Here is a 26599-nt window from a genome sequence, read left to right as displayed (position 1 = left end):
CTCTGTCTCAAAAAAAAAAAAAAAAAAGAGTATAGGGTCAGGCATGGTGGCTCATGCCTATAATCCTAGCACTCTGAGTGGATTGCCTGAACTCATGAGTTCAAGACCAGCCTGAGTCAGAGCGAGACCCCGTCTCTAAAAATAGCCGGTGTTGTGGTGGGCACCTGCAGTCCCAGCTACTCAGGAGGCTGAGCGAAGAGAATTGCTTGAGCCCAAGAGTTTGAGGTTGCTGTGGGCTATGAAGCCATGGCTCCCTACTGAGGGTGACAAAATGAGACTCTGGTTCAAGAAAAAAAAAAAAAAGGGATAGCTGGCTCAAAAAGTTTTTTTTTTTGAGACAAGGTCTTACTTATCCTATTGCAGAGCTTATAGCTTAGATAATCTTCCTGCCTTAGTGTCTTGAGTAGCTGGGACCATAGATACCACTATGCCCAGCTAATCTTCCTATCTTTTGTAGTTACAGTATGTTAAGCTTTGATTGCTAATGCCAGTTCCCCAAAGAAGGCTGTGCCCATTTGTACTTTCACCAAGGGATGTGGAGTGCTTGTTTCCTGTCTTTGCCAATGGTGTTATCATAGCAGACTTTTTCATTTTTGTCTAACTGGTGAAAAGTGATACATTTGTATTTCTTTAATTATAAGTGAGGTCGAGCATATTTTCAGGGGCTTTTACGTCTTACATATTTCTTTTACGTATCTGTTGATGTCAATTTTCTGTTTTCCTTTAGACCAGTGGTTCTCAACCTGTGGGTTGTGATTCCATGAGGAACTATATTAAAGGGTAGTGGCTTTAGGAAGGTTGAGAGCCAGTGCTTTAGACTTTTGAAGTTTTTGTTATTGGTTTGTAAATTAGTTTTATATCAAGACAATGATCCATTTGTCAAGTATTGTGAGAGTATTTTTTTTTTATTCTCAGTTTGACACTTGCCACATAGAGGTTGTAAATTAAGTGGTCAAATATGATCCATCTTTACCTTTTGAGAGGTGCTTTACGTAGAAAGTTCTTTCTCATGCTGAAAAACAATTTGCCTGTTTTTTTTTTCCCCAAGTCTTTCGTGATTTCATCTTCTAATGTTTTCTTTGCTCAATGTGAATTCCCTTGCTATCTTCCTTCAGCCCCATCTGTGACTTCCTAGAACTCCAGCGTCGCTACCGTAGCCTCCTGGTTCCCTCAGATGTTCTATGTGTGCACCTGAGCTGGCTGTCAGCCTTCCCTCTGAGCCAGCCCTTCTCCCTCCATCATCCAAGCCGGATCCAGGTCTCACGTGAGAAGGAGGCAGCTCCGGACACTGGTGCTGAGCCCATCCCTGCAGACAGTGACCCTGCTTACAGCTCCAAGGTAAGCTCACTGGGTCCCTTCACTATATATTACTGTGGGTGGCTGAAGAAGGTTCTGAGCATCTTCTTTCTGCCACCTCTGCACAGGTACTGCTGCTCTCATCCCCAGGCTTGGAGGAATTGTATCGTTGTTGCATGCTCTTTGTGGATGACATGACTGAGCCAAGGGAGACGCCGGAACACCCTATGAAGCAGCTTAAGGTAATTGCTGGGGGGCAGGAGGCATGAGCTCTCACAGATGATGTCCAGTCCCTATTAGGTTTCCAGCAGCTCAGCTCCTCTTCATTAATGTATGGAAACAAGGTGTTGCAGAGCTAAAATGCCCTGCATTTTGCCCAGGAGGAGAATACGGTTCATAAATGTTCTTACTTACTGGAGTTAGGTGGCTGTTAGTGGATACCCCTGTGTGGTGGATGTACCACTTCCTACAGTGGGAGGCCTGGGGGATATAGTTTTCTGCTTCTTATCCTTGACCTCTTTTTGTAGTTTTTGCTGGGACGTAAAGAAGAAGAGGCAGTGCTGGTTGGAGGTGAATGGTCTCCTTCCCAGGATGGCCTTGACCCCCAGGGTGACCCGCAGGTGCTGGTGCGCACTGCTATCCGCTGTGCGCAGGCCCAGACTGGCATTGACTTGAGCACCTGCACCAAGTGGTGAGTGGCCTCCCAAGTGTTGTCTGTGGCCAGCTGGTGAACTGGAGAGTATAGAGCAGGCCTAGCTCCCGACCCTCTTATGGGTAGCTCTCTCCTACTTCCCTCACCTCCAGCTGCTGCATTCATGGGTGCCATGGCCATGAGCTTGACCAGGTGGGAGTGTGAGAAGGAGGCAGCTTGGCACTCCTTTTGCTGCTTCTTGTCTGCTTATCTTCCTGCTGACCATCTTGAGGACACTGTCTACAGCTTTCCTGTTGGACTTTTGAAGTTTGGCATGTTGTGGTGTGTGCCAGTTTAGTGCTGATAGGAAAACCGAAGCACTCGCCTGTGACTGTGGTGTCTGCATGTGTCATGGGGTTAGCATTTCCTTTTTCTTTTGCTGTGTGCAGGTGGCGCTTTGCTGAGTTTCAGTACCTACAGCCAGGACCTCCACGGCGGCTGCAGACAGTGGTGGTATACCTGCCAGATATCTGGACCATCATGCCTACCTTGGAAGAGTGGGAGGCCCTGTGCCAGCAGAAAGCTGCAGAGTCAGCTCCCCCACCCCAGGAAGGCCCAGGGGTAAGGCTAAGCCTTGGGGACAAGTGGGGTAAGGAGATGCCCTGACCCTCGGGTCCAGAGGTTCACATCTTGGGTGTTGTCGCAGGAAACAGAGCCTGCTGAACAGACACCTGATGCGGCAGAGCAAGCAGGAGATGTTTCTAAAAGGAATGCAGAGACTCCAGAGGCCACCACACAGCAGGAAATGGACACTGACCTCCCAGAGGCCCCTCCACCCCCTCTAGAACCTGCTGTCATTGCACGTCCTGGCTGTGTAAACCTCTCTCTCCATGCGATTGTGGAGGATCGGAGGCCAAAAGAAAGAATCTCTTTTGAGGTAGGTGCAGGAGCCCTGGGGAGCTTGGGATAGCTCTTTTCTCTGGTGCTCAGGGGCCCTGCGCCTCTCCCGACAGGTGGTGGTATTGGCTGAGCTGTTTCTGGAGATGCTCCAGAGGGATTTTGGCTATAGGATTTATAAGACGCTGTTGAGCCTTCCTGAGAAGGTTGTGTCCCCACCTGAACCTGAGAAGGAGGAGGTGGCCAAGGAAGAAGAAGCCATCAAAGAGGAGGTGGCCAAGGAGTCCAAGGATGAGGTACAGAGTGAGGGCACAGCTGCCGAGTCAGACACCCCACTGGTGAGTACCTGTCAGCCCTGCTCAGTACAAGACCACAAATGATAACGCATCATTTAGAGCGCTGCTAGTGCCAGGAACACATTGCTTAGAGCACCTCTAGTGCCAGGACCCCCTCACTTAGAGTGCCTCTAGTGCTAGGACCCCCTCACTTAGAGCGCTGCTAGTATCAGGACTGCCTCACTTAGAGCTAATGCTAGGACCCCCTCACTTAGAGCACAGCTAGTACCCTTACCAGGTCGCCTCACTTAGAGCGCGGCTAGTACCAGGCACTGCCTGTGTGCTTCCCGCGTTGTCTCCTTCCCTTCCACTGCATGCTACTCTGGCATCAGAGGCCCAGGGGTGCACCTAGTATAAGGGAAGGTGGCAGAGCAAAGTGAAGGGGCATGTAGCTGACAAGCCCCTGATAGCACAGAAATCCCAGTCACTATAGTCACTAAGAACATCCGAAGTGTGGGGGTATTTGATTGCATGATGGCTAACTAGAGATTTTCCAAACGTTTTCTAAAACACAATACTATCAAGTGAACATAATTTCTTCTTGGATGGAGGGAAGTCCCCAGGTGTGTGGAAATGTCCTGGATATGTTCTGAATCCTGTGTAATAGAATGAAATATGTTAAATGAGACTGTGTCTACACTGTCCTTAGCACAGTGCCTGGAACATAGTTGACACTCGTATGTTAGCTGCTGTTGTTAGTAATGACAGTAATTACATTCCTTTTCATTGCCTTGGGCTGTCTCCATAGAAGGAGGATGGGCTTTTGCCCAAACCACCCTCTTCAGGGGGAGAGGAAGAAGAGAAACCCCGGGGCGAGGCTTCTGAGGACCTGTGCGAGATGGCCCTGGACCCGGACCTGCTGCTTTTGAGGGATGATGGGGAGGAGGAATTCGGTACGTCTGCTGGTGAGAGCGAGCCCTGTACGGTGGCTCTCTGGACCTGCAGTTTTCCTGTTGGGAATGCGGAGCCCGTTTGCGGGGGCGGGGCGGGGCCCTGCTCCATGTTCATCTTGGGCTTTCTATAGCAGGAGCAAAGCTGGAGGATTCTGAGGTCCGGTCCGTTGCCTCAAACCAGTCTGAGATGGAATTCTCTTCACTTCAGGACATGGTGAGCCCTCTTCTTGGCCTCAGTGGTGGTGAGGCTTGTCAAGGCCTCTGATTCACTCCTGGGAGAAGGATGCTTACTGATGACTTCTCTCTTGATGGACCAAAGACAAAATGTGCCTCTTAGCTTATGGACGGGCATGTTCACAGGCTCCAGAACACTTCACTGTCTCTGTCAGGGTCAGTCAGAGGGAGGTATCTGATCCTCTCCTGAGAGAGAAGCATAGGAAGTTCTTTTTTGCAGGTGCTCCAAAGTGGCCTTTGGTCATAAGCCAAGTCTTCCTGGCTTGGCAGGTGTGGCATCTTTGTTGTCCCCCCCTTTTTTTTTAAAGAGCCGAGGTTCTTGCTATATTGTCTGGGCAGCAGTACAGTGGTCATTCGTAGGTCGGATTATAGCACACTATAGCCTCTAACTGCTGGACTTAAAACTAGTCTCCATGGTAGCTGGGCCCACACTTGTGCCAGTGTGCCTGGCACGGGCTGCTTGATTTGAAAGAGCTGTGTCCTGGGTAATGGAGCAACTAGGAAAACTATTTGTAAATCCTGTTTATCTTTGTTTCCTTTGCAGCCCAAGGAGCTGGATCCCTCTGCTGTGCTCCCCTTGGACTGTCTTCTTGCTTTTGTGTTCTTTGATGCCAACTGGTGTGGCTACTTGCACCGGCGAGACTTGGAGAGGATCCTCCTGACCCTGGGGATCCGGCTCAGTGCAGAGCAGGTAACTTTTCTCCCCTGCCCTGTCCTTTCTTGGGGGCCTCCCCTAACTCATGCCCAGGCCTGTGCTCACCCCCCCCCCTTTAGGGGTTTGCACATCTCTGGGTTGAGGTCTGTGCCTTCTATTCAGTGGGTGTTTGGGTGTATTTTCTATAGGCCAAGCAGCTGGTCAGCAGGGTGGTAACACAGAACATCTGCCAGTACCGGAGCCTTCAGTACAGTCGCCAGGAAGGCCTAGATGGCGGGTTACCTGAAGAGGTGCTCTTTGGTACGTCTGGTGCTCTGCAGCCTTGCTGGGCAATGGCAGGGCAGGCATAGCTTCATCCTCTGGAGATCTAGTCCTTAAATCTTTTTCATGGCCCCTTCTAGGAAACCTGGACCTGTTGCCTCCTTCTGGGAAAAGTACAAAGGCAGGTGCTGCCCCCACAGAACACAAGGCCCTGGTGCCCCACAATGGCAGCCTGATCAATGTGGGCAGCCTGCTGCAGCGTGCCGAGCAGCAGGACAGTGGCCGGCTCTACCTGGAGAACAAGATTCACACACTGGAACTGAAGCTGGGTGAGCGGCCTGGGGATGCGGGCCGTCATGGGTGGCATGTGCAGAGACCAACGGGGACCCCCACTCCTTAGGCTTCAGGCCCCCAACATGGGCACCAGGCCTCGACTGAGCAGCCGTCTCTGGTCTTCCCTCCTCCCTACCTCTCAGAGGAGAGCCATAACCGCTTCTCAGCCACGGAAGTAGCTAACAAGACACTGGCCGCAGAGATGCAGGAGCTGCGCGCCCGGCTGGCTGAGGCCGAGGAGACGGCCCGGACGGCAGAACGACAGAAGAACCAGCTTCAGCGGCTGCTGCAGGACTTCCGAAGGCGCCTGACACCCCTGCAGCTGGAGATGCAGCGCATGGTGGAAAAGGTGAGGGAGGGACACCAGGAGCAGTTGCAGCTCCTGCCAGTGAGGAGTCACGAGCCCTTGGAGGGCACTCACTGCCCCTCCCTTCCCTGGCCTGGTCACCTCGCCTTTGTCCTCCTTCCATGGGTCCCTTATGGAATAGAGCAGTCGGCAGGCCTTGGCGCAGCCTGCCTGTCCTGATGCCCCTGCCTACTGTCTCATGCAGGCTGACAGTTGGGTAGAGAAGGAGGAGCCTGCGCCGAGCAACTGAGGGGCCTGGCAAAGGAGCTGCCATCCTGCAAGGGCAGTGATGGTGCTTGACGAAGTTGGAGCCCTTTTGGTACCAGAAAGCAGCTGGAGCAAGACCTGGGAGCCATGGGCAGGGGTGGTTGACCCTGCGCTCAGCCTCTGGAGAGGTCGTCGAGCCATCAGGGTGGGGGTCTGTGCGATGTGGGACAGATGTGTGAGGAACCTCAGTTCCACTTACAACTAAATACATCTTTTGCACCCCTAGAATGTCCTATTGCCCTCAACCTTGGAACTTCTCTTGGGGCCCTTTTAGTCTTGTGCTGACTTTCTCCTGTCCTCTTCCGGTTTAGAATAAGATGGGGGAGGAAAAGGCTTTTCGAGTATGTGACAAGACCTGATGTCAATAAACTGAAGAGACAGATGTGGAGTCTGGCTGGGGCTAAGAAGCCCCTTCTTTGGACGGCACAAATCTTAACTAGGTTCCAGGCAGGCTCCGGGGGAAGGGTCTCCCTTGGCCACCACAGGAGTGGAGTCTGCTGGGAAGCTCGGTGTTGGGCTGTGTTTGCCAATAGAACACTGTGTTCCAGTCACCCTAGACTTGCTTCCAGCCACCCTAGACTTGCCAGAAGAAACCAGCACCTCTTTCCCCGGCTCCTGTGTTCAGAATGTGGTATTGGCTTTGGCCCAGCCTTCTCCCTTTACCCATAATTCTCACCTCTTTCCATAATCTGTGGTTTCAGTTTGACTTTGTATATAAAGTTGGTTTTTTTTCTTTTTGGCTTTTTGTTTTTTAAATAAACCAAAGTCAAAAACAAACCAAGTGTGTCCTCCATAGTGCTTGCCTATGTGCCCGCCCCGTCTTCCTGGCCCACAGCCCAGAGGCTCTGCTTGGCCTTGGTGCTGCTCTCTCCAGAAGGTGGGCAGGGCTGTGGGAAGCGTCAGCTTCTGCGCTGGGCTGGCTGCTGCCTGCTAGAGTTGGGAGAGAACATTCAGCACAGGTGATAGGACCTTGGGGGAAGCGGTGTGGCTGTCCCCTCTCCTTGAGTCATGGCACAATACTACATGGATATTTTAGTGAAAACTTTACTTGAAAAAATAAAATCCCAAATATCCAGGCGAGACATAAATCTACAGTTCTGCTCAGCGGCCTATGAATTCACGTGTGACATTCTGTGTGTTGGGACAGCTGCTTTGAGTCCCCGTTGCCTGGATAACCTGAATGACCCAGGGCTCACTGCTGTGTAGGACTAGCCTCTGTCTTGCTGGGAAGTGGTCTTGAGGGCCTCTGTGCTCTCTTCCCTGGGCAGGGCCAGGGTTGTGGGCCTTTACTCAGTAAAGTCTTTGAAGTGAAAAGGCAACGAGTGGAGGGGCTGGTGGACTCCTGGGGTGAGGTAGATGGACCCTGCAGGGCAGGCAGGGCTAAGACCTCAGCTGAGCTGGCAGAGCCCATGCCCTCTGCGGGGCTGCAGTTGGCCCTGCCCTTTGGCCAGGACATACTTTGGACGGTTCTTCTGGAAGTAAAACCCTGGGGGATTGCTATACTGCTTACCCGTGTCTGGGGCTGTGGGGAGGCTGCAGCTCAGGGGAAGATGCTCACTGCAAACGGCCACCGAGGTAGACTGGGGCCGCCTCCACCCCAACCTGTGGGAACAGCATGGGCCTGCCCGGAAGAGGGCAGGGATCAGAGGGCTGGTCATGTCCCAGAAGTCCTCCAAACGCGATATACAGGAATTCAGTCATCAGCCACGATGGAGAGGGCTCGAAGCTCACTCAGTTTTGCCTCATTCTCCTGTTCTCGCTGCTCATCCGAGTGGCCTGGCTGGTCAAGCTGTTGGGTCAGATCTCCAAAGATCTTGTGCATCTCGGAGTAGTACACGACCTAGGGAGATGTGAGAGGGTGTTGGCCAGCGCCAGGTTTCTGGGAACCAAGCTCTTAAAGCCCAAGAGGATAGTGGGGCCCAGTGGGGCCATAGCCTCCCTCCATCGGCCCCTCTCCCTGACTGTTGGCAGCACAGGCAGAGTAAGGCCGCAGCCCCGAGGCATTCAAGGCAGCACAGGGCAAAGACAGGCTCAGCTGGCCCTTCCAGCTCCTGTTCTCTCCAGCAGCTGGTACTGGAAGGGACCAGCCTATGTATGACTAGGCCTGTGGAGGGTCCTTGAAGGCCGAGGAGTGACAGACACTGGGACTTGGGCCTGACTGCTTTTCCTAAGCTAGGAGACATGTCCAAGACTTCTGTACTGGGAGAATAAGAACAAGGCAGTTCCCAAAGCCCTGAGAGCCAATTTTAGAAGAAAAGTGAGGAGAGTGACATGATTCCAGCTTTACATCCCTTCCTAACTTTCCAACTCATATCCCACCCTTGTTCATGGCCTGAGTGCACAGCCAGGGGTGCAGCTCAGAGGCCAGGCTCACCGCCATGGATCCTTCTAGACAGGCATGGGAGAGGAACAATAGGCCAAGAGGCTGAGGGTGAGCAGAGGAACAGGGGCCCCATCACAACTCTCCCCAGTGGCTGATGACCAGGAACTTTTCCTAAGAGAGGCACAGGGCTGTTCCTGCCTCAGCTTCCCTTCACGACCCAACAAAAGCATGCACTTTGATGAGAGAGTCCCCACACTCCAGTCCTACTCTTTCTCTGTTTACTTCAGATACCTGGAGTCCTCCACTGGGATGGGGGAAGTCTCCCCCAGATGCCTCCAGTGAGGTAGAAGAGGAAGCTGGTCTCAACATCTTCCCTCCTCAGGGCCAGGGGCCTAAGGGAGGGCAGGGGATTGCCACCCTGTCCCCCAAACTGCTAGCCTAAGCCATGGCATACATGAGTCATGGGGAATGCTCTCTTCTGCTGTGACTAAGGGCAGCGCAGCCGGGTGAGGAGGCGGTGGTGCTGAGGGGCGGTAAACAACCCCGGCTCCCCTGCTGCCTGGTTACAGGGCATCCCTCCCTCGCCTTCTGCACGGCTGAGCCCGGGCATGCCAAAGCCTGGGTATTGCAGCTTCCTCCTGCGAGCAACCCTGGGGTGACAGCACAGCCCCACCCCCCAAGCCTGCTCCTAGGGGCAGAGGGTGCCACTGCAAGGGGCCCTCACCTCAGTGGCCAGTGTGGGAAAACCCCCTAGTGGCTCTCAGTTTCTCTGACCCCTAGAGATGACACAAATGACATGGACCGAGGATGTGGATCCAGCTCCAGCAAAAACTCTGCTCAGGTTCCCGGACCCTAAGTGCCAGGCTATGACTTTTGGCATTCTCCAAAAAACCACAGGGCTGACTGAGGCTGTCCTGGGACCTGCGACTGTGGAACCTGCAGGAATAGCGGCGTACACTGGAGGGCGCCAGACGCCCGGCCAAGAGCAGAGTGGTGGGCATTGGCCAGGGACACATGACACCTGGGGCTGGCTACTTGGAGGTGATGGGCTGTTGGGGTCCTGAGGCTGACACCAAGCACTGCCATCAGTGGGGTCCTGTGCGAGGTCTTAAAAAGCCTCAAACAAGAGTATGCATGAAGTCAGAGCAATGAATAGCTTTGCTAGAGAATAAAGAATATAAACCTTGCAAAGCATTAAATACCCCAAACTGAGCTGCAGGCCAATGGAACAGACTGATGAAACCATGGGCTTATCCCTTGAGAATGGCTTTGGCACTTCAACCTTTCTATTATATTTTGCTAGTGGGGAGAATGATCCTTGCTACAGATCTGAGGATGAATGGGGTTGAGGAGGGACACACTCCCATGGTCCTACCACTCAAGCAGCAGGATATGCTGGGTCCTGCCCTGTGTTTCTGTTCCAGCTCCACGGCATCCATGCCACCCTTGGCCTGCCTGTCTTTCCATTGCCATGTGCATCAGGCAGCAGCCCTGAGCGTGGCTCTCCCAGGGGTTCAGGGACCCCTTCCTTGGTAGCTCAAAGTCAAGCCTCCTTGTGGTCTCCACCTGAAGAGCACTGAGGTGGCTGCCTGTCCTCAGAGGCCCCTACCCTCCAAGCCTGCAGACCCCTTGTCTCCTCAGGAACCTCCAGGGCAAAGAACCTGCCCCCTCAAAGGAGACCTAGAGGGGCTGCCTAGTTTTGGTAAAGTGAGAGAGGAGAGAGACACAGAGGGGACTGTTAACAGAAAGAAACCTCACCCACACCAGGGCTGGGGCTGGTCTAAGAGCACTGTGGGAGCCCAGACAGAAATTCCAGTCAACAGTCCAAGCCCTCCAGGCTTCAGAGCCCTGGATTCTGGGCCCTGAAATAAATTCCCTCAAGGGCAGCACCTGGGTAGCAGGGGGTACCGCTGTCTTTGTGGAGAACAGCTCAGCCACCTTCCTTCTGGCGTGGGACAACAGGAGCAGCATGCCATGTGCCCACCAAGCCTACAACCATCTCCTATCGGAGAAATGTCTAACCACCCCTTGGGGCTGAGTGTGTGCACAGGAGCTGCTGGTCTTACCTGCGCCCGGATCAGAGACTCAAAGCTGGGCTGGAAGTAGTCGAGCCGGCTGCTGTAGAACCGTGGCATCTCATCCAGGAGCTGTTTGTTTTTGGCTTCGAAGTCATCCCGCACCGGCCGAAGCTCTTCTCGAGCCTGGGAACAAGAGGCTGGCATCAGAGCTCTCACTGCCGGGTGCAGCACGTGGTGTCTTGGTCTGGTCCCCCAGTAAAGGGAGGAATTTAGCACCTGTGACCACAATGCTCCCCCAGCCAGGCCCTTCCCTTCTGTTCCTCATACCCCAGACCATCTCCCCAGTACCTGGTGGAGCTTGGCCAGCACCGGCCCCGTCCTCTCCTTCTCCTCGTACTTTTCCACCTTGGCCTGCAACCTCCTATAGTCCTGCAAGGCCTGCTCCCGCCGCTTCACGGCCATGTTGAGGCTGGGGAAGACGCTGCCAAACCTGCAGGACAGAGTTTGGTTGCACACAAGCCTATTCTTGAAGGGACAGCCTGGCAGCTCATCTCTCATTCAGAAATGTGCACCGAGCATGCTGGACCCACTAAGCCTCTGCACGGCAGAGACCCTGCCAGGGGATGGCAAGGCCGGAAGACTCCTAAGAAGACACCTGTCCAACAGCTTCATTTTAAAAAATGAGAGAAGGCCGGGCGCAGGAACTCATGCCTGTAATCTGAGCACTCTGGGAGGCTGAGGTGAGTGCATCATCTGAGCTCAGGAGTTTGAGACCAGCTTGAGCAAGAGAGAGACCTTGTCTCTACGAAAAATAGAAAAATAGCTGGGTGTTGTTATGAGAACCTGTAGTCCCAGCTACTTAGGAGGCTGAGGCAAGGGGATCGCTTGAGCCCAAGAGTTTAAGGTTGCTGTGAGATATGATGCCACAGCACTCTACACAAGGCAACAGCATTGAAACTCTGTCTCAAATAAAACAAAATAAAATAAAATAAAAAAGAGAAAGTGAGGTCAGAGAAATGACATATGACTTGCCCGGGGTCACAGTTAGGTGAAGATGGGCCAGAAGAGAACTCAGGTGTCCAAGTTCTGTCTGGTGCCCTTTCCCACCCCTACGAGCACTGCCGGCAGGTGGCAGAACTGAAGCCCGAGCCTCCTCCTGGCCAGGGCTGCTTCCCCAGAAGGGCTCCTTTGCAACATGGGAAACAGAGAAATCCCATTTCTACCAATGGAATGGCCACACTGACAACCAGATGTTTTAGGGAAGTGACTCCAGGACACCTGCCCACCATGACTAGGAAGGACTAAGAGGTCCTCAGGGGAGTGGCCATTCACAAGCAGCAGCAGTAGATGGGCTGGCATTTTTGGCCCCCTTGGGAAAAATCTTTGTGGCTAGTGTCATATTCAACTACAAAGGATGACATCTTGAGATGGGCCCAGACAGGGATATTACATTTTGCTTGATTAATATGAGTTCCAGAGACAAGGAAAACCTGCAAGCAGGGTTTCTGGAAGTGGACAGAAGACAGGGCAGCTTTCTGGAATGTGACACCTGAGTGGCAGCACACTCCGCCTGCCACTGGCCCCTGGCTCAACGGCAGGCGGGGCATCTACCACAGAAGCTGGGAGCCTTGAGCTGCATATGATCTGGCTGGCACACAGCTGACTCAGTGGCCACTCAGGGGTGAGAAGCAGAGTGGGTGACCCAGGACCAGAAGAATCAGTTTCTCATGGAGATTTTTTTCTTTTTTTTGCAGTTTTTGGCTGGGGCTGGGTTTGAACCCACCACTTCCGGCATATGGGCCCAGCGCCCTGCCCCCTTGAGCCACAGGTGCCGCCCTCTCATGGAGTTTTTTACGAGGAACCCAGGGAAGATGAAAGATATGGGCAGGAAGAAGTCGCTGAGGGTGGGCTCCCTGACCCGGCCCCTCACTCAGGACTGAGAGGGCACCTGGCTGTGCCCAGGTGAGCTACAGGTAGTCCTGATACTACATAAGGCGTGATTTCCCAAATTTGCCTCTTAACGGAACATGACCATGAGTGTGGTTTTAAAAATCCTCAAATAAGAGTACACGTGAAGTCAGAGCAATGAATAGCTTTGCCAGAGAATAGAGAATATAAACCTGGCAAAGCATTAAATACCCTAAACTGAGCTGCAGGCCAATGGAACAGACTGATGTAACCATGGGCTTATCCCTTAAGAAAGGCTGCTAAAACTAATTAGAAACGGTCCGTAATGGGTTCTCTACCTAACAGAAAGCCAAAGTAGAAAACACCAAAACTTCTCCGAATCCTCAGCCACAAGCCCTTAGAAAGAGTAATCAAACCTACATGGACAGGCTGATTTGCCAGGCAGGAGACGTGGCCCTCCTCAGTCAGTGCCATGCACACCTATAGCGTGACCTCACTGTGCACACTGGAGGTGGGAACCAGACACCACGAGGACACAGCCATCCAAGCCACCCACCACGAGGAAGTGACACTGTTGGGAGGAGTGGGGCTCACTACTTTTGCCCAAAGCAGTTGCTATGATGGGAGTCTCAGCTGCTAGGGGAGCCCCTCTGCCTTCCTGGGCAGCTGGGAGCCATGTGGCTCCAGGCAGCGGGGGCAGTGGGACCTAAGAAGCTGTCACTTGCCTCTCTCCTTCCACCCCAGATGGCCAAGGGCCATCAGCAGCCACCCTGATCCTCTTGTGGGAAGCCACCTGCTGCTTGGGCAGTCCCAGCACCTGGGCCATGGCTGTCTACCTTGAGGGCTGCCTGGGAGGTACTGGGCAGCTCAGGACAGGGACAGAGCAGGGATGAGAGACAGGCAGGAGGCAGCAGGGAGAGAGCTTTCCTGGGCCACAGTGCATCACTACGAGCGGATCCTCAGGACAAGGGTATCATAATGAGAGAAGCAAAGTGTGTGTGAGCATTCCACAGCATGCCTGAACGATGAGACCAGCGTCATGCTCGTCGGTCAAGAAGCCTGGTGCCCGTGATGCCAGCAGCACCTGCACCTGGGCTCACACCCACAGCCCTTCCCCCGGTGCTCAGATGGGGTTTATTCCAGGGCCAGAGTCAGACCCACCAGGATTGCTGACTAGGAGACCTGAGCGGCCTACACAGGAAACAGCAGTCCACGTGCAGAGTGGGAGGCTGCGGGAGGTGTGGACACAGGGGTTACTATGCTTCCTGAGGGGAGAGGGTCCTGAGGCTGTGTCCACAGGGGCTGCTCTCAGCATAGCTTCCCCTGCCAGCCCTCTGCACCCTGGCCTCTGTGGGGGACAGGGACGTAGAGGGCACAACATTGCTTCTCTGTTTGACATCTGCCCCACTGGGAAGAACCTATCTCCACTGTGATCACTCCTGACCCTCTCAGCAGCTCCCCGCAGTCAAACCAAGAGGCCGTGGATGGCTCTCCTGGCCCAGCCCACTAGGTGAAGACTATTTCACCACCTGGGTGGCTCTGGGGTTCCCTGGGGGTGGAGACAGGTGTCATGTCCTTCTACATTCAATGGATCACTAATGTCAGTCTAGGGAGGAACACAGCTTTCCCTGAGGTGGCTGTTGAAAGAGTGGGGACCAGGTCCCTATCCCCTGGCCCTGGCACCATTCCACTGAGTCTCCATGTCCCCGTTTTCTACTTCTCAGCAATGAGATGGACATTGCCAACTACACAGGGTGGGCAGCGTATGTACCATGGGGCCGTGGCAGGGGTTGGTCTAACAGCCGGACCCCACCCCAGATGTGGCCAGGGGTCTGGGTGCCAGCGGGGCAGGGTGGAGACTAGCACAGGCTGACTACACCATTCTGATAAGCCAGTTCCATCTTCTCTTTGCACAGATGAGGAAACAGACTCTGAGGCCAGGAGGCAGGCTGGGACGGCACTGGGCAGTAGCCACCTGGGTGTGCCATCCTGAGATCCATGTGGCTTCCCCACTGCACTGTAAGTAAGCTCTTTGTGTGGCTCTAACTTCTCAGAGAAGTGGGGATAGAACTGGCCACATCACCCAGCTGTGATGACTGCTCACCTTGTGCATGTCCTAAGGTTCAATACCAAACGTGCTCCCCAGGGAAGTGTGGGGTGAAAAGGGAGCAGGCGAGGGAGGAGGCTGGGAGGCCGGCTGGGAGGTGGGCTGGGCACAGCCGGCCCTGTGGGGAATGCCTGCCATGCCCTGGCTGTGCCCACGCAGCCGGGATCTTCCACCCACCAGGAAAGGGAAATTGAAAGCATCCCCATCCGACATGTGAATGTGGCCCAGGGAAGGGGGATTAGAGGCCGAGCCCCCTGGGGAGAGGCTGGGGGCGGCAGGGTGGCCATGTGGCCGTGATCTTCATCAGAGGACAGGAAAGCTGCAGTTTCCTGTTTCCGGTGCTAGGGTCCCTGGAAGCTCCTCTCCTGGCAAGAAACAGCCACAGGAGGAGGCAGCGAGCAGTGGGGTTTTACGTGGTTGGGGGAGATCGCATGTCGGCTGTGGGGACAGGGAGAAGCCAGCCAGGGTAGCCAGGCAGAGGACAGCCAGGCAGAGGACAGCGGATCTGCTGCGGAGATGGTGCCGCCCCCTCTGCCACACCCCCACCTTCCTGGCAGGTGGTGGGCCGTGAGGGTGGGGGAAGCAGCAGGGTCTCTGCACTTGGCTGCAGAAGGCAGCGATCAGATTTCAAGGCTGCCTTGCTGGTGCTGAGACCTAGATGGGAGTCAGCTCCCCAGATCTCTGAGCTGGCATCCCCTTCCCTGCTCTGCCAGTGCTGGGTGGCTACGGCGACCTCAGGGGCCATGCCCAGGCTGCCTGCAGCCCAGGCACACAAGAGTCCTCTGTGCTTCTTTCCACCCAACCCTGAACCATGTGTCCTCAAGCCCAGGATGGAAAGCCACAAGCTTGGAGCTCCTGTACCAGCTCCGTGTGACCCTATGATGTGGGGCTGAGCTGTGACTTGCAGGCAGGGGTAGTGGGTGCCCTGTTGGAGTGGGCAGGGCAGATGGGGAGGAGAAACCTCTTTCTTCTCAGACACTGTTGAGCCTCCACAGGGCCTGGTGAGCAGTGCCTTTTCCTACTCCCACACCCCAGGCCAGAGTGGAGAAGGAGAGCCCAACAGCCCCCAACATCAGGGGCTAGAGGTTCAAAACCACTCCTCATCCCCCTCTGGGCCCTGATCCAGGCCTAATGATAATTAAGCAAAGGCTCATTACCCAGGCCCTTGCGAGGCAACTGCCAGGGACCACCACAGAAGAGGTAATAAAGTGCAGCTGGCTGCAGTGGGAGCCTTTCTAGGTCACAGCCTGTTTGGGAGAGGCCGGGGAAGGAGATGAAGTGATCCCAGAGCTTCAAGGCAAGGCTGCGGCCCGCTCTCCCCACCCCGGGGACTCAGGGAATAGGCCCGTCTGATCACTGCCCAGGGCCTGCCTGACAGGAGATGCGCTTCACAGAAGAATTCCTGACCCTGACAGGTCACAAGCTGGGGGACTTCCCAGGCAGGACCCAGCCGCTGTGCCCCTCCCCGAGTGCGGCCACCCCCACATTTCCAAAGCCCAGTGCTGTAGGCAGCTGCTCTCCCGATCCGGCAGAGCGAGATGAAAGGCCTTGCTCATGTCTGCTGAGGGCTGGCCAACATGTCTGCCAGCTCAACCCAGCAACCCCCGGCACGTCTGGGCCACCCCAGGTGCTCCAGCACAACCTGGAGCATCATCCCTTAGGCCACAGATCCCCACTGGTGTCTCCACTGAGTTTCCCATCAGTCCCCATGGGAGTCTGGGCACTGGCTGCTAGTGACACTGCTTGGTCCCCAGTGGCCAGCTGATCTGCCTTTCCCATAAGTGCCCTGAGGCCCATGGTCTCTAGATGACCGTCACTCACTTTTTTAAGGGTTCAATCACAGTCTTCTGGATCTGGTTCACCTGTCAAAAGAAAGACCAAATAATATTAAAACTGGAGAGGGGAGGCACCAAGTTCCTCAGAAGACAGAGAGCTGTCAAGGGTCCCCTGAGACTCTCAGCAACAAGGGGATGGAGGACAGGCAAGGCAAGCCACTCCTAACCACAGCTGCGGTGAGGCAGAGGTGACAGTCAGGCAGCCTGAAGGGCGGCAGCAGCACTGCCCTTGTCCTGCCAGCACCGTCTGCCTTGCTCAGCGCAGAGGGCGGGTGGGGGCTACATGAGGCTCAGGGCTGAGGGTCAGCAGAGCTGCTGAGTCTCCCTCAGGCCTTCCTGGGAGTGACATGAACTCGGAGCCTTGGGAAGCAGCTGGTGCTGAAGCTGAGCCGTCTGGAAAGAGCTGGGCATGTGCTTACGGCCCACAGTCGGGGCTCAGAGTGCTCTAGGAGCAGACTGAGCCTGCGAAGGCCACCACCCAGACCGGGCTGAGAGAGGGGAGGGGAAGCCATGCTTGGCCACCAGAGTCCAACACCTAGTCACCTTCTCCTGGTTGAAGGCATCCATCCGCTTCATGGCCGTGTCCAGGGCTGTCACCATGTTCAGAAAGTCCTGGTCTTGCTCACAGAGGGGATTGGAGAGTAAGTCCAAGGATATCTTCACAGCAGATTTTGACATGGCTGTGAGAAGTCAGAGCTCAGTGAACCTCTGATGGGGCAGGGTTCGTGGTCTTTACCTCAGGAGTGGGTGCTCCTATGGCCCAGGGGCTGCACTCCAGTGATCCTGGCCCTCTAGCAAGACGACAAAGCCCTGCCAAGCCATATGAGGCTGGTTCTTATTGTTTACTGTTTGTTCTCGACTATATGATGCTGCTCTGGGGAATTCTTTTGAACAGCTCTGCCTGTTTCCAAACTCTGGGTCACAGTAGGATCACCTGGGTTCTGATTCCACAGATTCTAATTCAATAAATCTAGAACCTGAGAACATGCATATTTAAAAATATCTCTGGGAGGTTTGGAGGTGAAGCTTTCAGAGACAAAGTAATAGTACTCTAGTTTATATGTCCACTTACGTAACATAAAGGCATGGGGCTGCCATAAATTCTACTGTCAAGGGCCAAACAGTAAATACTTCAGGCTTTGTGGGCTATGGGGGTTCTGTTGCAGCCTCTTGACTCTGCCTTGCACTGTGACAACAGCGATAGATAACATAATGGGATGGGTGTTTTGATAAAACTTTATTGACAAAACTAGGTCAGATTTGGCCTGCACTGGTAGCTTGCCAACCCTTGGTTTCAATGACTTCCCACAGGAAGAGATTACAACGAAAGTCATGTTTTCTCTGAGGCTCACTCAGACATACTCTGGCCTGCTGATACCAGGCCATCGTGGCCCTTCTCTGGGGTCTTTTTCTGTCCCTCTAGAATTTTGTGTGCAAATAATGGAGACCTGAAAACTTGAATGGGACCAAGGATGGAGAGCTGTTGGCAGCTTTGGAGCTCTTGGCCTCCACCACTGTATAAACCGCTTAGTAAAAAAAGTGCTGCTGATCAAACCAGGACATACTCTCCAGTGTTATGATACTTTGCTTTCAGAGACTTTAGATGTGACAAAGTGTCTTAGAATCAATGACATAAGGTCCACCTCCCAGCTAATTACATATGACCTTCCCGCATTGCTCCACAGGAAGACGCCCAACCCCAGCCCTGTGCTCCCCAAGGAGAGGGCCTCTCCATTTCCAGGCAGGAGAAACAGAAGCCCAGGGGGCCCTTCCTCCCTCCCTGAGCCCCCTCCACAGGCCAGCAAAACACCCTGACTATCTGCCCAGAGCACCGTCCTGGGGTTTCTCTCGAATCTGGAACGAGTGCTGCCGTCACCCAGCAAAAGGGCAAACTGTGGGAGAAGGCTAGAAATGTAAACTTTCCAGAAATGTTGAAGCAATGGAGGAAAACACACTTTCAAAATTCTGTGAAGAGACTTTGTAGGTTTAGGAACAAACATTATGTGTATCTTGATTTGATTATGAAATGATCACAGACAGCACAATTAAAGGAGAACAAAAACCTGTATAAAACGGGGATTTCTGAAAAATGTCTTCTAATTTTCTTTTGTATCTGAATAAAACAATCCAAAAAGCTAGAGAGGAGAAGAGAAGCCTTCCTTCCCATTTTCCCTTTTCTCTCCTAAAGCTCTTGGTGTCTGCTGGAACCACAGAAGTCAAGGACCTGAGTCTGCGCAAGCCACTAGGCCCTGGGAGACCTGGGTCTGGAATCCCTACCCAGTGATGCCATCATAGCAGCCCATGCCAGTGATATCAAGAACACCAGCCCCTTATGCTTCTGGAAACCAATGCTCCCTGCTCCAACCCACACCCCTCATTTTGCCCTGCAAGGACTAGGACAGGGGCCTGGTCAGACTGGCCCAAAATGGGAGGTGGGGGGAATCTTTGGACCTTAGAGAAAGTGAGGGACCCCACATGAGTCTCTGGAGTCTGGAGTGTAAGATCCAAATATCTAAGAGACACTGATCATCCTGAAAATAATACGATTTTCTGAAAAAAAGGTGATCTTTTTTAGAACAGCTGGGGATTTTATTTTATTGTATTTTATTTATTTATTTATTTATGACAGAGTCTCAAGCTGTCGCTCTAGGTAGAGTGCTGTGGCATCACAGCTCACTGCGACCTCACCTCTTGGGCTTAAGCATTTTCTTGCCTCAGCCTCCACAACTGTCTTGTAGCCCCACAAGTAGCTGGAACTACAGGCACCCGCCACAACGTTGGCCAGGGTATTTTTTGGTTGTAGCTGTCATTGTTGCTTCACAGGCCCAGGCTGGGTTTGAACCCACCACCCTAGGTGTATGTCTGCTGACTGAGCTACAGGTGGCTGCTGAGCTGGGGGTTTTAGATCTTGTCCTGGGAGCTCAGGAGATACCAAGATCAGGAAAAGGATCATTCCTCTCAGCTGTCTGGATCAGTGGTTCTCAACGTGTGGGCCTAGCCCTGCTGCCTAAGCCTCACCCAGGGAATCACTGGAGACATATCCAGGCCTCACCCAGCCCAATGCATCAGAGCCTGGGCAGTGGCCCAGCTGTGTGCCGTGTAGGACACCCACCATGGCTCAGATGCCTTCGTGTGAGAGTTCAGTCTGGCCATCAGGTATTGTGACCAGCCAGGACGTGGGTTTTTCGGAGGAGCTTTCTCTGGCCACATCCGCTTTTGACTGAGGCTGGCAATCCTAGGCCCCAGGGTCCCCCCTTAACCCTGGTTTCTCTGCTGGAAACAAAGCTTTCCACAGCCACACTCCTCACCATGGACCCTCACGCTCTACTTGGCTCCAAAGCAACTTGCTCTGAACAGAACACACCTTCACTTCATTTATGCTCTGACAGTGCAGCGTGGAGAGGCAGGAAGGGAATAATAGGTCACAGCAGCTCCTGACTGGACAGGCGGCGGCGGGGAAGGAGAAAGACAAACGCAGCCCAAGTAACTCAGACCAAAATAACCACAAAACAAACAATAACAGACACACTCCCTAATCTGCCTTTGGTTTGTGACACACATAGGCTGGAGACGCCAGGGGCCAGGAGTGAGGGGCAGGTCATGTTCAGAACAGCCCACGTCCTCGGGGTTAGCACTGCTGTGACAATCTATGCCACAACAGGGCCAGCAGTCCCCACACAGGCAGGCAGCTCTCACCCACGCCACTGCTCCCAGGGAAGGACCATTTTCCTTTCCTATGAGCCCTTTGCAGGAAAGATGTGTGTTTATATATAAGTCAAAGGCTCCTGGAAGGAACGTCAGGAGCGGGGCCCCATCACTCCCAGCGCCCGCTGCCTGCTCCCTGGGCCACGGCCCGCAGACAAGGCTTCTGGATCCCCTTACTCTAAGGCTACCTCAGTTTCCGGGCTCCTGGGTCTCCTCTGGTTTCACACAGCAACTCTTCAGCCCAGGCACCTCTCAGGGTCACTGGCTGCTTCCTGAAACTTGCCAGCTCCATGGACCCTTTAGTGCCATTCGTAACAATAAAATTATTCTGAACTGTATGTGGTCCTGCACTTCAACCTGACATCAGCTTTAGTTCCTGTCACCACTAGAACACTAGTCCCACCAGGCCAGGGACTTATTTCTACAGGAGGGGATGTGCTGCCTTTTCCCCCAGGACAGCCTGAGCTGGCGGCCCAGAGGATGTGGTGGCTTCTGCGACGAGAAGCTCCTACTGACTGTGTTCCTGCCAGGACTGGGATCCCAGCACCCACATCCAGCGGGAGCCCCATCAGAAGTAGACCTGGTCAGTGAGGAGTGTGACCTCGGGCCACTTCTCAGGGACACTGGTTGGGTGACCTCTGGATGTAGTGACTTCATAGTTAGTACCAAGAGGGGCGGAAGGAGGAGGGTGCCCAGCTCTGGTCCCACCCGCCCAGGCCAGTCACGCAGTGGAGTGCCACCTACCCAGGTCGGCGTCCGCGCTCTTCTTCATGTCTTTCTGCAGCCTCCGGGTCTGCTCTTCCAGCCTGCAAGGCAGGGACGGGCCTGGGCACCTGCCTCAATGCCGCTGCAGGCCCCTCTCTGCCCTCCACCTGAGCTAATGCATGCCAGGGAGGAGAAGGGGCCTTCTCCACAGGGACTCTGCTGCTGACTAAAGCCCACTACATACTCTGCACCAGGACCCACCCAAAGGCTACGAGTTAACGACTCTCGCATGGCCAGGCGCTGGGGAGAGCTCCTGGCAGCTTGGTGAACCAGCTGCCCTCAGCCCCCAGGGCGCTAACGGGGCAGAGAAGCAATCCATGAAAGGTGGTGAGAAGATGAGGCCTCGAGAGCGAGACCTGGCACAGGGCTCCTGGCCTTCCCTGCCTCCCGCTTCCTCCTTCTGGGGTTTGACACTCACTGCTGGAGTTTTCCATACTCCCTCTCAAAGTCTCTCTCAACCTGTAAGAGAAAGAGATAACTCAATCATTGAGAAAGGACTTTTTATAAACGAGGTGGAAAAAGTCTCCTGGGCTTCTGAAATTCTCTCCACACCCTCCCCCGAGTCTGCAGAAACAACACCGTCCAGTTCACACAAGCACCGACAGACAGTTAATGACCTGAGACCCACCTGTTCCCGAACTAATTAAGTATTTGACTTAGGGAGAAACACCCCCCTCCCAGACTGGCCAGCCAGGCAAGCAGCAGCGGGTTGTGGCTCTGCTCTGCCACACAGGGAGTGAAGGTGCTGAGAGGTGCACCCTCCTCTCGCCCCACTCTGGGGCAGTCTGGGTGTTTCCAATGTGATCAAATCCCACCCAAGGAGGCAGCAGGGCACAGAGGAAGATGGCAGGTCTGGAGTTCAGGGTCATCTCAGCACTCACTAGCTGTGGCTCGCCCATCTGTCTGCGCACAGTAGCCTTGTGAGCTGGGACACTCTGAACACCAACACTATTACTGCTCACTCAGGCAAGGCTCTCTGAACTTGTGACTAGTGGTCAAACTCCCTGGCACTAGCAATACTGAAACTGAATGGCAGTGAGTCCTGGTCCCAGGGCTGCCACTTGCAATGAAGATAAAGTCCAGCACTTTCTCTGGTGCCCAAACTTCCTTATCTACAAACTGGGGTGTCAACAACAGTCTCTTGTGATGTCCGAGAGGCTAATGACAGAGACCAGGCTAGAGGCCTCTCCTTTCTCCCTACAGAGCAGCACGGGTAGCCCGGCCAGGACAGTGGCCCTCAGAGGCTGGCCAGCTGGGCCTTGGGGCTGAGGTGCCCTGCAGCCAAAACCACTGGCCCTCCTCATTGCGTGCTTTGCATGCACAGAGTCCTCACAGCTGTGTAACTGGTGTAACTGTCAGCCTCAGGGTACTGGCCAGGTCACTGGGACAGAGGCCCAAGGCCACACCAGTGCTGGGGGGTCTGAACACTGTGGGCTCTCCGAAGCCTGGGCTTACAACTGTCCTTCAAGCAAAAGGAAAAAAAAGGCATTGGCTGTTAACTGAAAACCATAACCTAAGAAACGAGCCTTCCTGGCTGCTCCTGAGACTCTGGCCACTGGGTCTACAGAAGCCCTACTCTCACTGGGCCGCGGGTGAGGGTCAGGGAGTGCCTCTCTGCAGAGACCATCAGAGCCCAACTAGTCTCTGCCACCTCTACCCTTCCAGCAACACTGACCCGATGAGCGTCTAAATCCATCAACCTTAGCCCTCCACATTTGGGTTTAGATAAACTCACCACAGTTCTGCAAGGACAGCGCAGGACTCATGCTACAAATGAGGAGACTGAAGCCCAGAGAGGGGAGGGATTTCTGTAAGGACGCAGGGATAACTGGCAGTAAAAACAGGCTAGAGTCCAGCTCCTAGTTCAGGCCTTTCTCTTTCTTTCTTTTTCACTTTTTTAGAGATAGCATCTCACTCTGTCACCCAGGCTGGAGTGCAGGGGCATCATCATAGCTCACTGCAGCTTCGAACTCCTGGGCTCAGGCGATCCTCCTGGCTCAGTCTCCTGAGTAGCCGGGACTACATGTGCATGCCACCATACCCAGCTATGTTTTTAAAGCTTTTGTAGAGTTGGGGTCTGGCTATGATGCCCAGGCTGGTCTTAACCCCCTGGCCTTAGGCGATTCTCCCACCCTAGCCTGCCAAAGTGCTAGGATTATAGGTGTGAGCCACTGTGCCTGGCGGGGCTGTAACCCCATAGCAGAGAGGAGAGGCAGCCCCAAGCACATAGGAAACCAGCAGCTGGGGAAACTGACCCTGGGGAAGCCTGGGGTGTTGGTGTGGGTGCTGTAACAGTGCCCTAACTCCTTTCACTGGACACGGCTCCTCTCCCCTTCTGATGTGACAGTAGTGCCTTTATATATTAAAAATATTTATTTTCCGAAAGACGAAATTAAAACGTAGCATTTCTTGGCCAGACTCAAGCTCTCCCAGAGGTCTAGAACACGCACTAGGTACCCTCTGGAGGAACGAGTGTTCGCTGAGCCCTGGAGCTGCAGCCTGTGGCTCCCGTCCTGTCTTCTGCAATCCCTCACGTGTGCTGATGTGTGTGGGATGTCAGGAAATACCTAGTCTCCCTACCTGGGGGCTGCTTGGGCTTGCACAGGGAGAGACCTCAGGTTTCCAACTCAGATGGATCATTCTGGTTGATGAGGAACTTGAGGTCAGTGGAAGAGCACTGTCCTACTCAACGCTGCCTGAGAGGAGTTTATCAACTTTCACCTCCCGTTTCCAGTAGCCAACGTGGCTTCTGTAGCCCACTGGTCCTGAGATCTGTCTCCTCTACTGGGGAAAGACCCAAGGGGAACACTGCCAGAATTGCAGCCCCTTGGATTGCAGCTCAGGGACAGGGACACACTGGAGCCTCGTTCTGAAGTATACACATTCTGAGGAAAAGAGCCAAATGGGAAAGATCTGAACATCTCCGAATTCTTGATGCCTTTGCCAGAAGACAACTGGACCCCAGTCAGCAATGCAAGCGTAAACACATGTGCACAGACATCAGGGGACCAGGATGGGCTGGGCCAGGCTGGCAAGGTTAGTGCAGGGAGAACCAGGCGCCAGATGACCACCTTGGCTATGTCCTTCATTCATTCTCCAAGGCTGGGCTGGGGGGCAGGCTGTGCTGTTTACCGCTCTATCCACTGTACCTGGGTCAGGCCCAGCACAGAGTAGGAGCTCAGTATTTGTTCAATTAGTTAACAGACTGAGTCTCCACCCAAATTTACACCCATAGTGAAGGGAAGGGCCAGGGCTCTGGTCCCAGGGCTAAGGTGTGACTGATCAGGGCCTGGAAGTTCAAAATTCTGGGAAGACCTTCCTCCAAGGGTGCTCTGGGTGGAAAGCAGGCTGCCCTTCCCTGCGTTCCTACGTGACTAAGGAGGATTAATGAGGCTGAGGGCCCCATCACTTGGCATGTGAAAATCTTCTCAAGTGGAGAGGCTCAGTGTGGCCTGATTCTTTGCCCTGGCTTCACAGAGTGCCCACCTAGCCAGGAACATGCTTTCCTGTGTACAAGACCTAGGGTAACCCTTGCTTCCAAGGGACCTGGCGAGTAAAGCTTCAAAGAGTTATTCCATCCTCCCTGGTCATGCAAGGAGGTGCGGCATCTCTGTCCACACTGAGATGCTCCAGCCAACTTTACAGGTCCAGGAGAGTGAGAGAGGACTAGGTGGAAGGTCAGGATTGGGATGGAAGAGAGTTTGTTCTTCCAGCTCGGTTCTGATGGTTCACCCCTACAGAGAACATGCCATTCCAGCCAAAGCCTCGACAACAATGGAATTTGTGTACCTGGGCACAGGAGAACAGTGAGGGCAGAGACACAATGCTGTCTTTGTGTCTGACTATTGGTTACCTTAAGCCAAAAACTTTCTGAAACTCCTTGAAGATAACATGAGCATTTCTTCCCATGACAGGGGTGCCATGACTTCCAATAACCCAGGCAGCCACCTCTGCTTCCCTCCCAGAAAGTGCCCAGGCAAGAACAGATGTGTCATCACCATTTGGAAGTAGCTGCCAGAGATTCTGAGACAAGTGCACAGCCCAGGCCTGTTCTGGGGGCCAGGATGGGGTGGTGAGTGGCCAATGAGACTGAAGACGCAGGGTCTGGCTACACTGCTGCAGTGCCCCTGGGCAGTGGAGGTCCGGACCAAGGGAGCCAGTCACTGTGCTCCCAGCTTTGATTCCCTCTGAGAAACCAAAGCCCCAGCCTATGACATGACTACACTGGAGAATTTGGGGGACTTGAACTGCCTGGGACAGGTGAGTCCTTGATGGTTCACAAAGGCAGTCAATCGACTAGCTTCCTATAAGGTACATTTACTGAGGCCTTGTTATGTGCCACACCGTGCTAAGTGCCATCTGTGGATTACCTTGTATGAGACTCGTGTGCATCTGTGACACAAGTGCTAACATCACCCACATTTTACAAATGAGAAAACTAAGGCAGGCACAGTGACCCATGCCTATAACCCTAGTACTCTGGGAGACAGAGGTAAGTGGATTGCTTCAGCTCATGAGTTCGAGCTGAGAAAGAGTGAGACCCTGTCTCTGAAAACAGCCAGGCATTGTAGTGGGTGCCTGTAGGCCCAGCTGCTTGGGAGGCTGAGGCAAGAAGATCACTTAAGGCCAAGAGTTTGAGGTTGCTGTGAGCTTTGATGCTATAGCACTCTACAGAGAGTGATGAAATGAGACTGTCTCAAACAAAACAAAACAAAACAAAAAAACGCCAAATGAGAAAACTAAGGCTCAGAGAGGCTGAGGACCACCCCAGGTCACAGATAGCATGTGGCAGGCCTAGGACAGAAATCTAGGCTGCAGCCTCCCAACCCTGGCTTCTTAACTGCTACGTGATACCAATCCCTCTGGAGGAGCTGATGCTGTAAGTTAGAGGGCCACATTCCTTCTCAAGTGAGAGAGAGGCAAGGAAGGGAAGGAGGCCACACTGTATCTGTCCTTCCCCTGGGAGTCCTCGCCACTCCTTAATTAAAGGACCCAGGCATCTTTCCATCAACAAACTCTGGCAAAGAAGCTGGAAAGTACATTCCAGCCTATACTTTTCCATGGAGAACAAAGGCCATTTCGATAACAGTTGGGATGCTGGGAGGGCTTTTTGCTTGTTTGCTTGGTTTTTTGTAGGGAGTGCTGGGAATAAAAGACCCTTCTCAAAACCGTTTCCCTTTCAGATCTGCCATGGATTAAACTCTGGAGACTCCGAGCCACACCTTCCCACTTCCTGCAGCGGGCTGGGACCCAACACTCGCACGCCCAGATTCTTTGGGCTTCAGCTGGGAGCCTCTGCAGATGTCAACCTCTGCATGGGAGGTAAACGGCACGTTCTGTCAGCAACCTACCCCTGCAGGAAGCAGGGAGGGCTCTTTTAACTCAGGCCCATTTCCTTTCAAGTGACCTCACTTTGGATTCCCACAGATAGAGACATTGGTCAGATGTGTGCTGAACTTCCCGCCAAACTGGAGCAATGTCTTTCCTGTAGTTCTGAGAGTTGTGCCAAGGAAGGAAGAAGTTAGTAAGACAAGGAGAACTGTCAGGGGCTGTTATGACAGAGACCAGGGCCTCTCCCACGTGGACAGTGCTAGACTTTGTGGAGCTGTCACATGAAAGGCTCTACAGTCATGGTGCCCCATCTTAAAATGAAGAGACTCACTCAGCGTTGTGAATGAGGGCACTGAAGAGGTTATTCTGTAATAGAACTGTAAACCTTGGGATCTCTTCAAAGCCTGGGGCAGGGAAAGAGTATTGACCCAAAGCTCAAACCTTTTTTTTTTTTTTTTT

At 53.7% G+C, this 26599-nt stretch overlaps 2 protein-coding genes across 3 annotated transcripts in view; one reads left to right on the top strand and one right to left on the bottom strand.

The window, feature by feature from the left end:
- The window catches only part of CCAR2 (cell cycle and apoptosis regulator 2), a 15393-nt gene extending 8468 nt beyond the window's left edge, over positions 1–6925 (top strand). Inside the window, exons 9-21 of one of the 2 annotated variants that reach the window (XM_003793972.3) lie at positions 1116–1338; positions 1425–1538; positions 1824–1987; positions 2377–2548; positions 2634–2864; positions 2941–3162; positions 3908–4052; positions 4184–4266; positions 4831–4977; positions 5130–5241; positions 5343–5531; positions 5679–5884; positions 6087–6925. In XM_003793972.3, coding sequence (XP_003794020.1) covers positions 1116–1338; positions 1425–1538; positions 1824–1987; positions 2377–2548; positions 2634–2864; positions 2941–3162; positions 3908–4052; positions 4184–4266; positions 4831–4977; positions 5130–5241; positions 5343–5531; positions 5679–5884; positions 6087–6131 — 2053 coding nt within the window. In that variant the 3' untranslated portion in view covers positions 6132–6925. The remainder of the gene's footprint in view (positions 1–1115; positions 1339–1424; positions 1539–1823; positions 1988–2376; positions 2549–2633; positions 2865–2940; positions 3163–3907; positions 4053–4183; positions 4267–4830; positions 4978–5129; positions 5242–5342; positions 5532–5678; positions 5885–6086) is intronic. The other variant, XM_023515530.1, reaches the window with a different exon arrangement.
- Positions 6926–7205: 280 nt separating this feature from the next.
- BIN3 (bridging integrator 3) overlaps positions 7206–26599 on the bottom strand; it is a 47417-nt gene continuing 28023 nt past the window's right edge. Inside the window, exons 3-9 of the mRNA XM_003793971.3 lie at positions 21228–21268; positions 20789–20850; positions 16883–17019; positions 16326–16366; positions 10838–10979; positions 10538–10672; positions 7206–7988 (exon numbers count right to left, since the gene is read on the bottom strand). Of these exons, the coding sequence (XP_003794019.1) occupies positions 7842–7988; positions 10538–10672; positions 10838–10979; positions 16326–16366; positions 16883–17019; positions 20789–20850; positions 21228–21268 (705 nt within the window). The 3' untranslated portion in view covers positions 7206–7841. The remainder of the gene's footprint in view (positions 7989–10537; positions 10673–10837; positions 10980–16325; positions 16367–16882; positions 17020–20788; positions 20851–21227; positions 21269–26599) is intronic.

Source organism: Otolemur garnettii, unplaced genomic scaffold, assembly GCF_000181295.1.
Source record: "Otolemur garnettii isolate 467f Iridium unplaced genomic scaffold, OtoGar3 scaffold00074, whole genome shotgun sequence".
Taxonomy (NCBI): domain Eukaryota; kingdom Metazoa; phylum Chordata; class Mammalia; order Primates; family Galagidae; genus Otolemur; species Otolemur garnettii.
The sequence above is the reverse complement of the archived record's forward strand: the minus strand, read 5'-3'. Positions and strand labels throughout refer to the sequence as shown.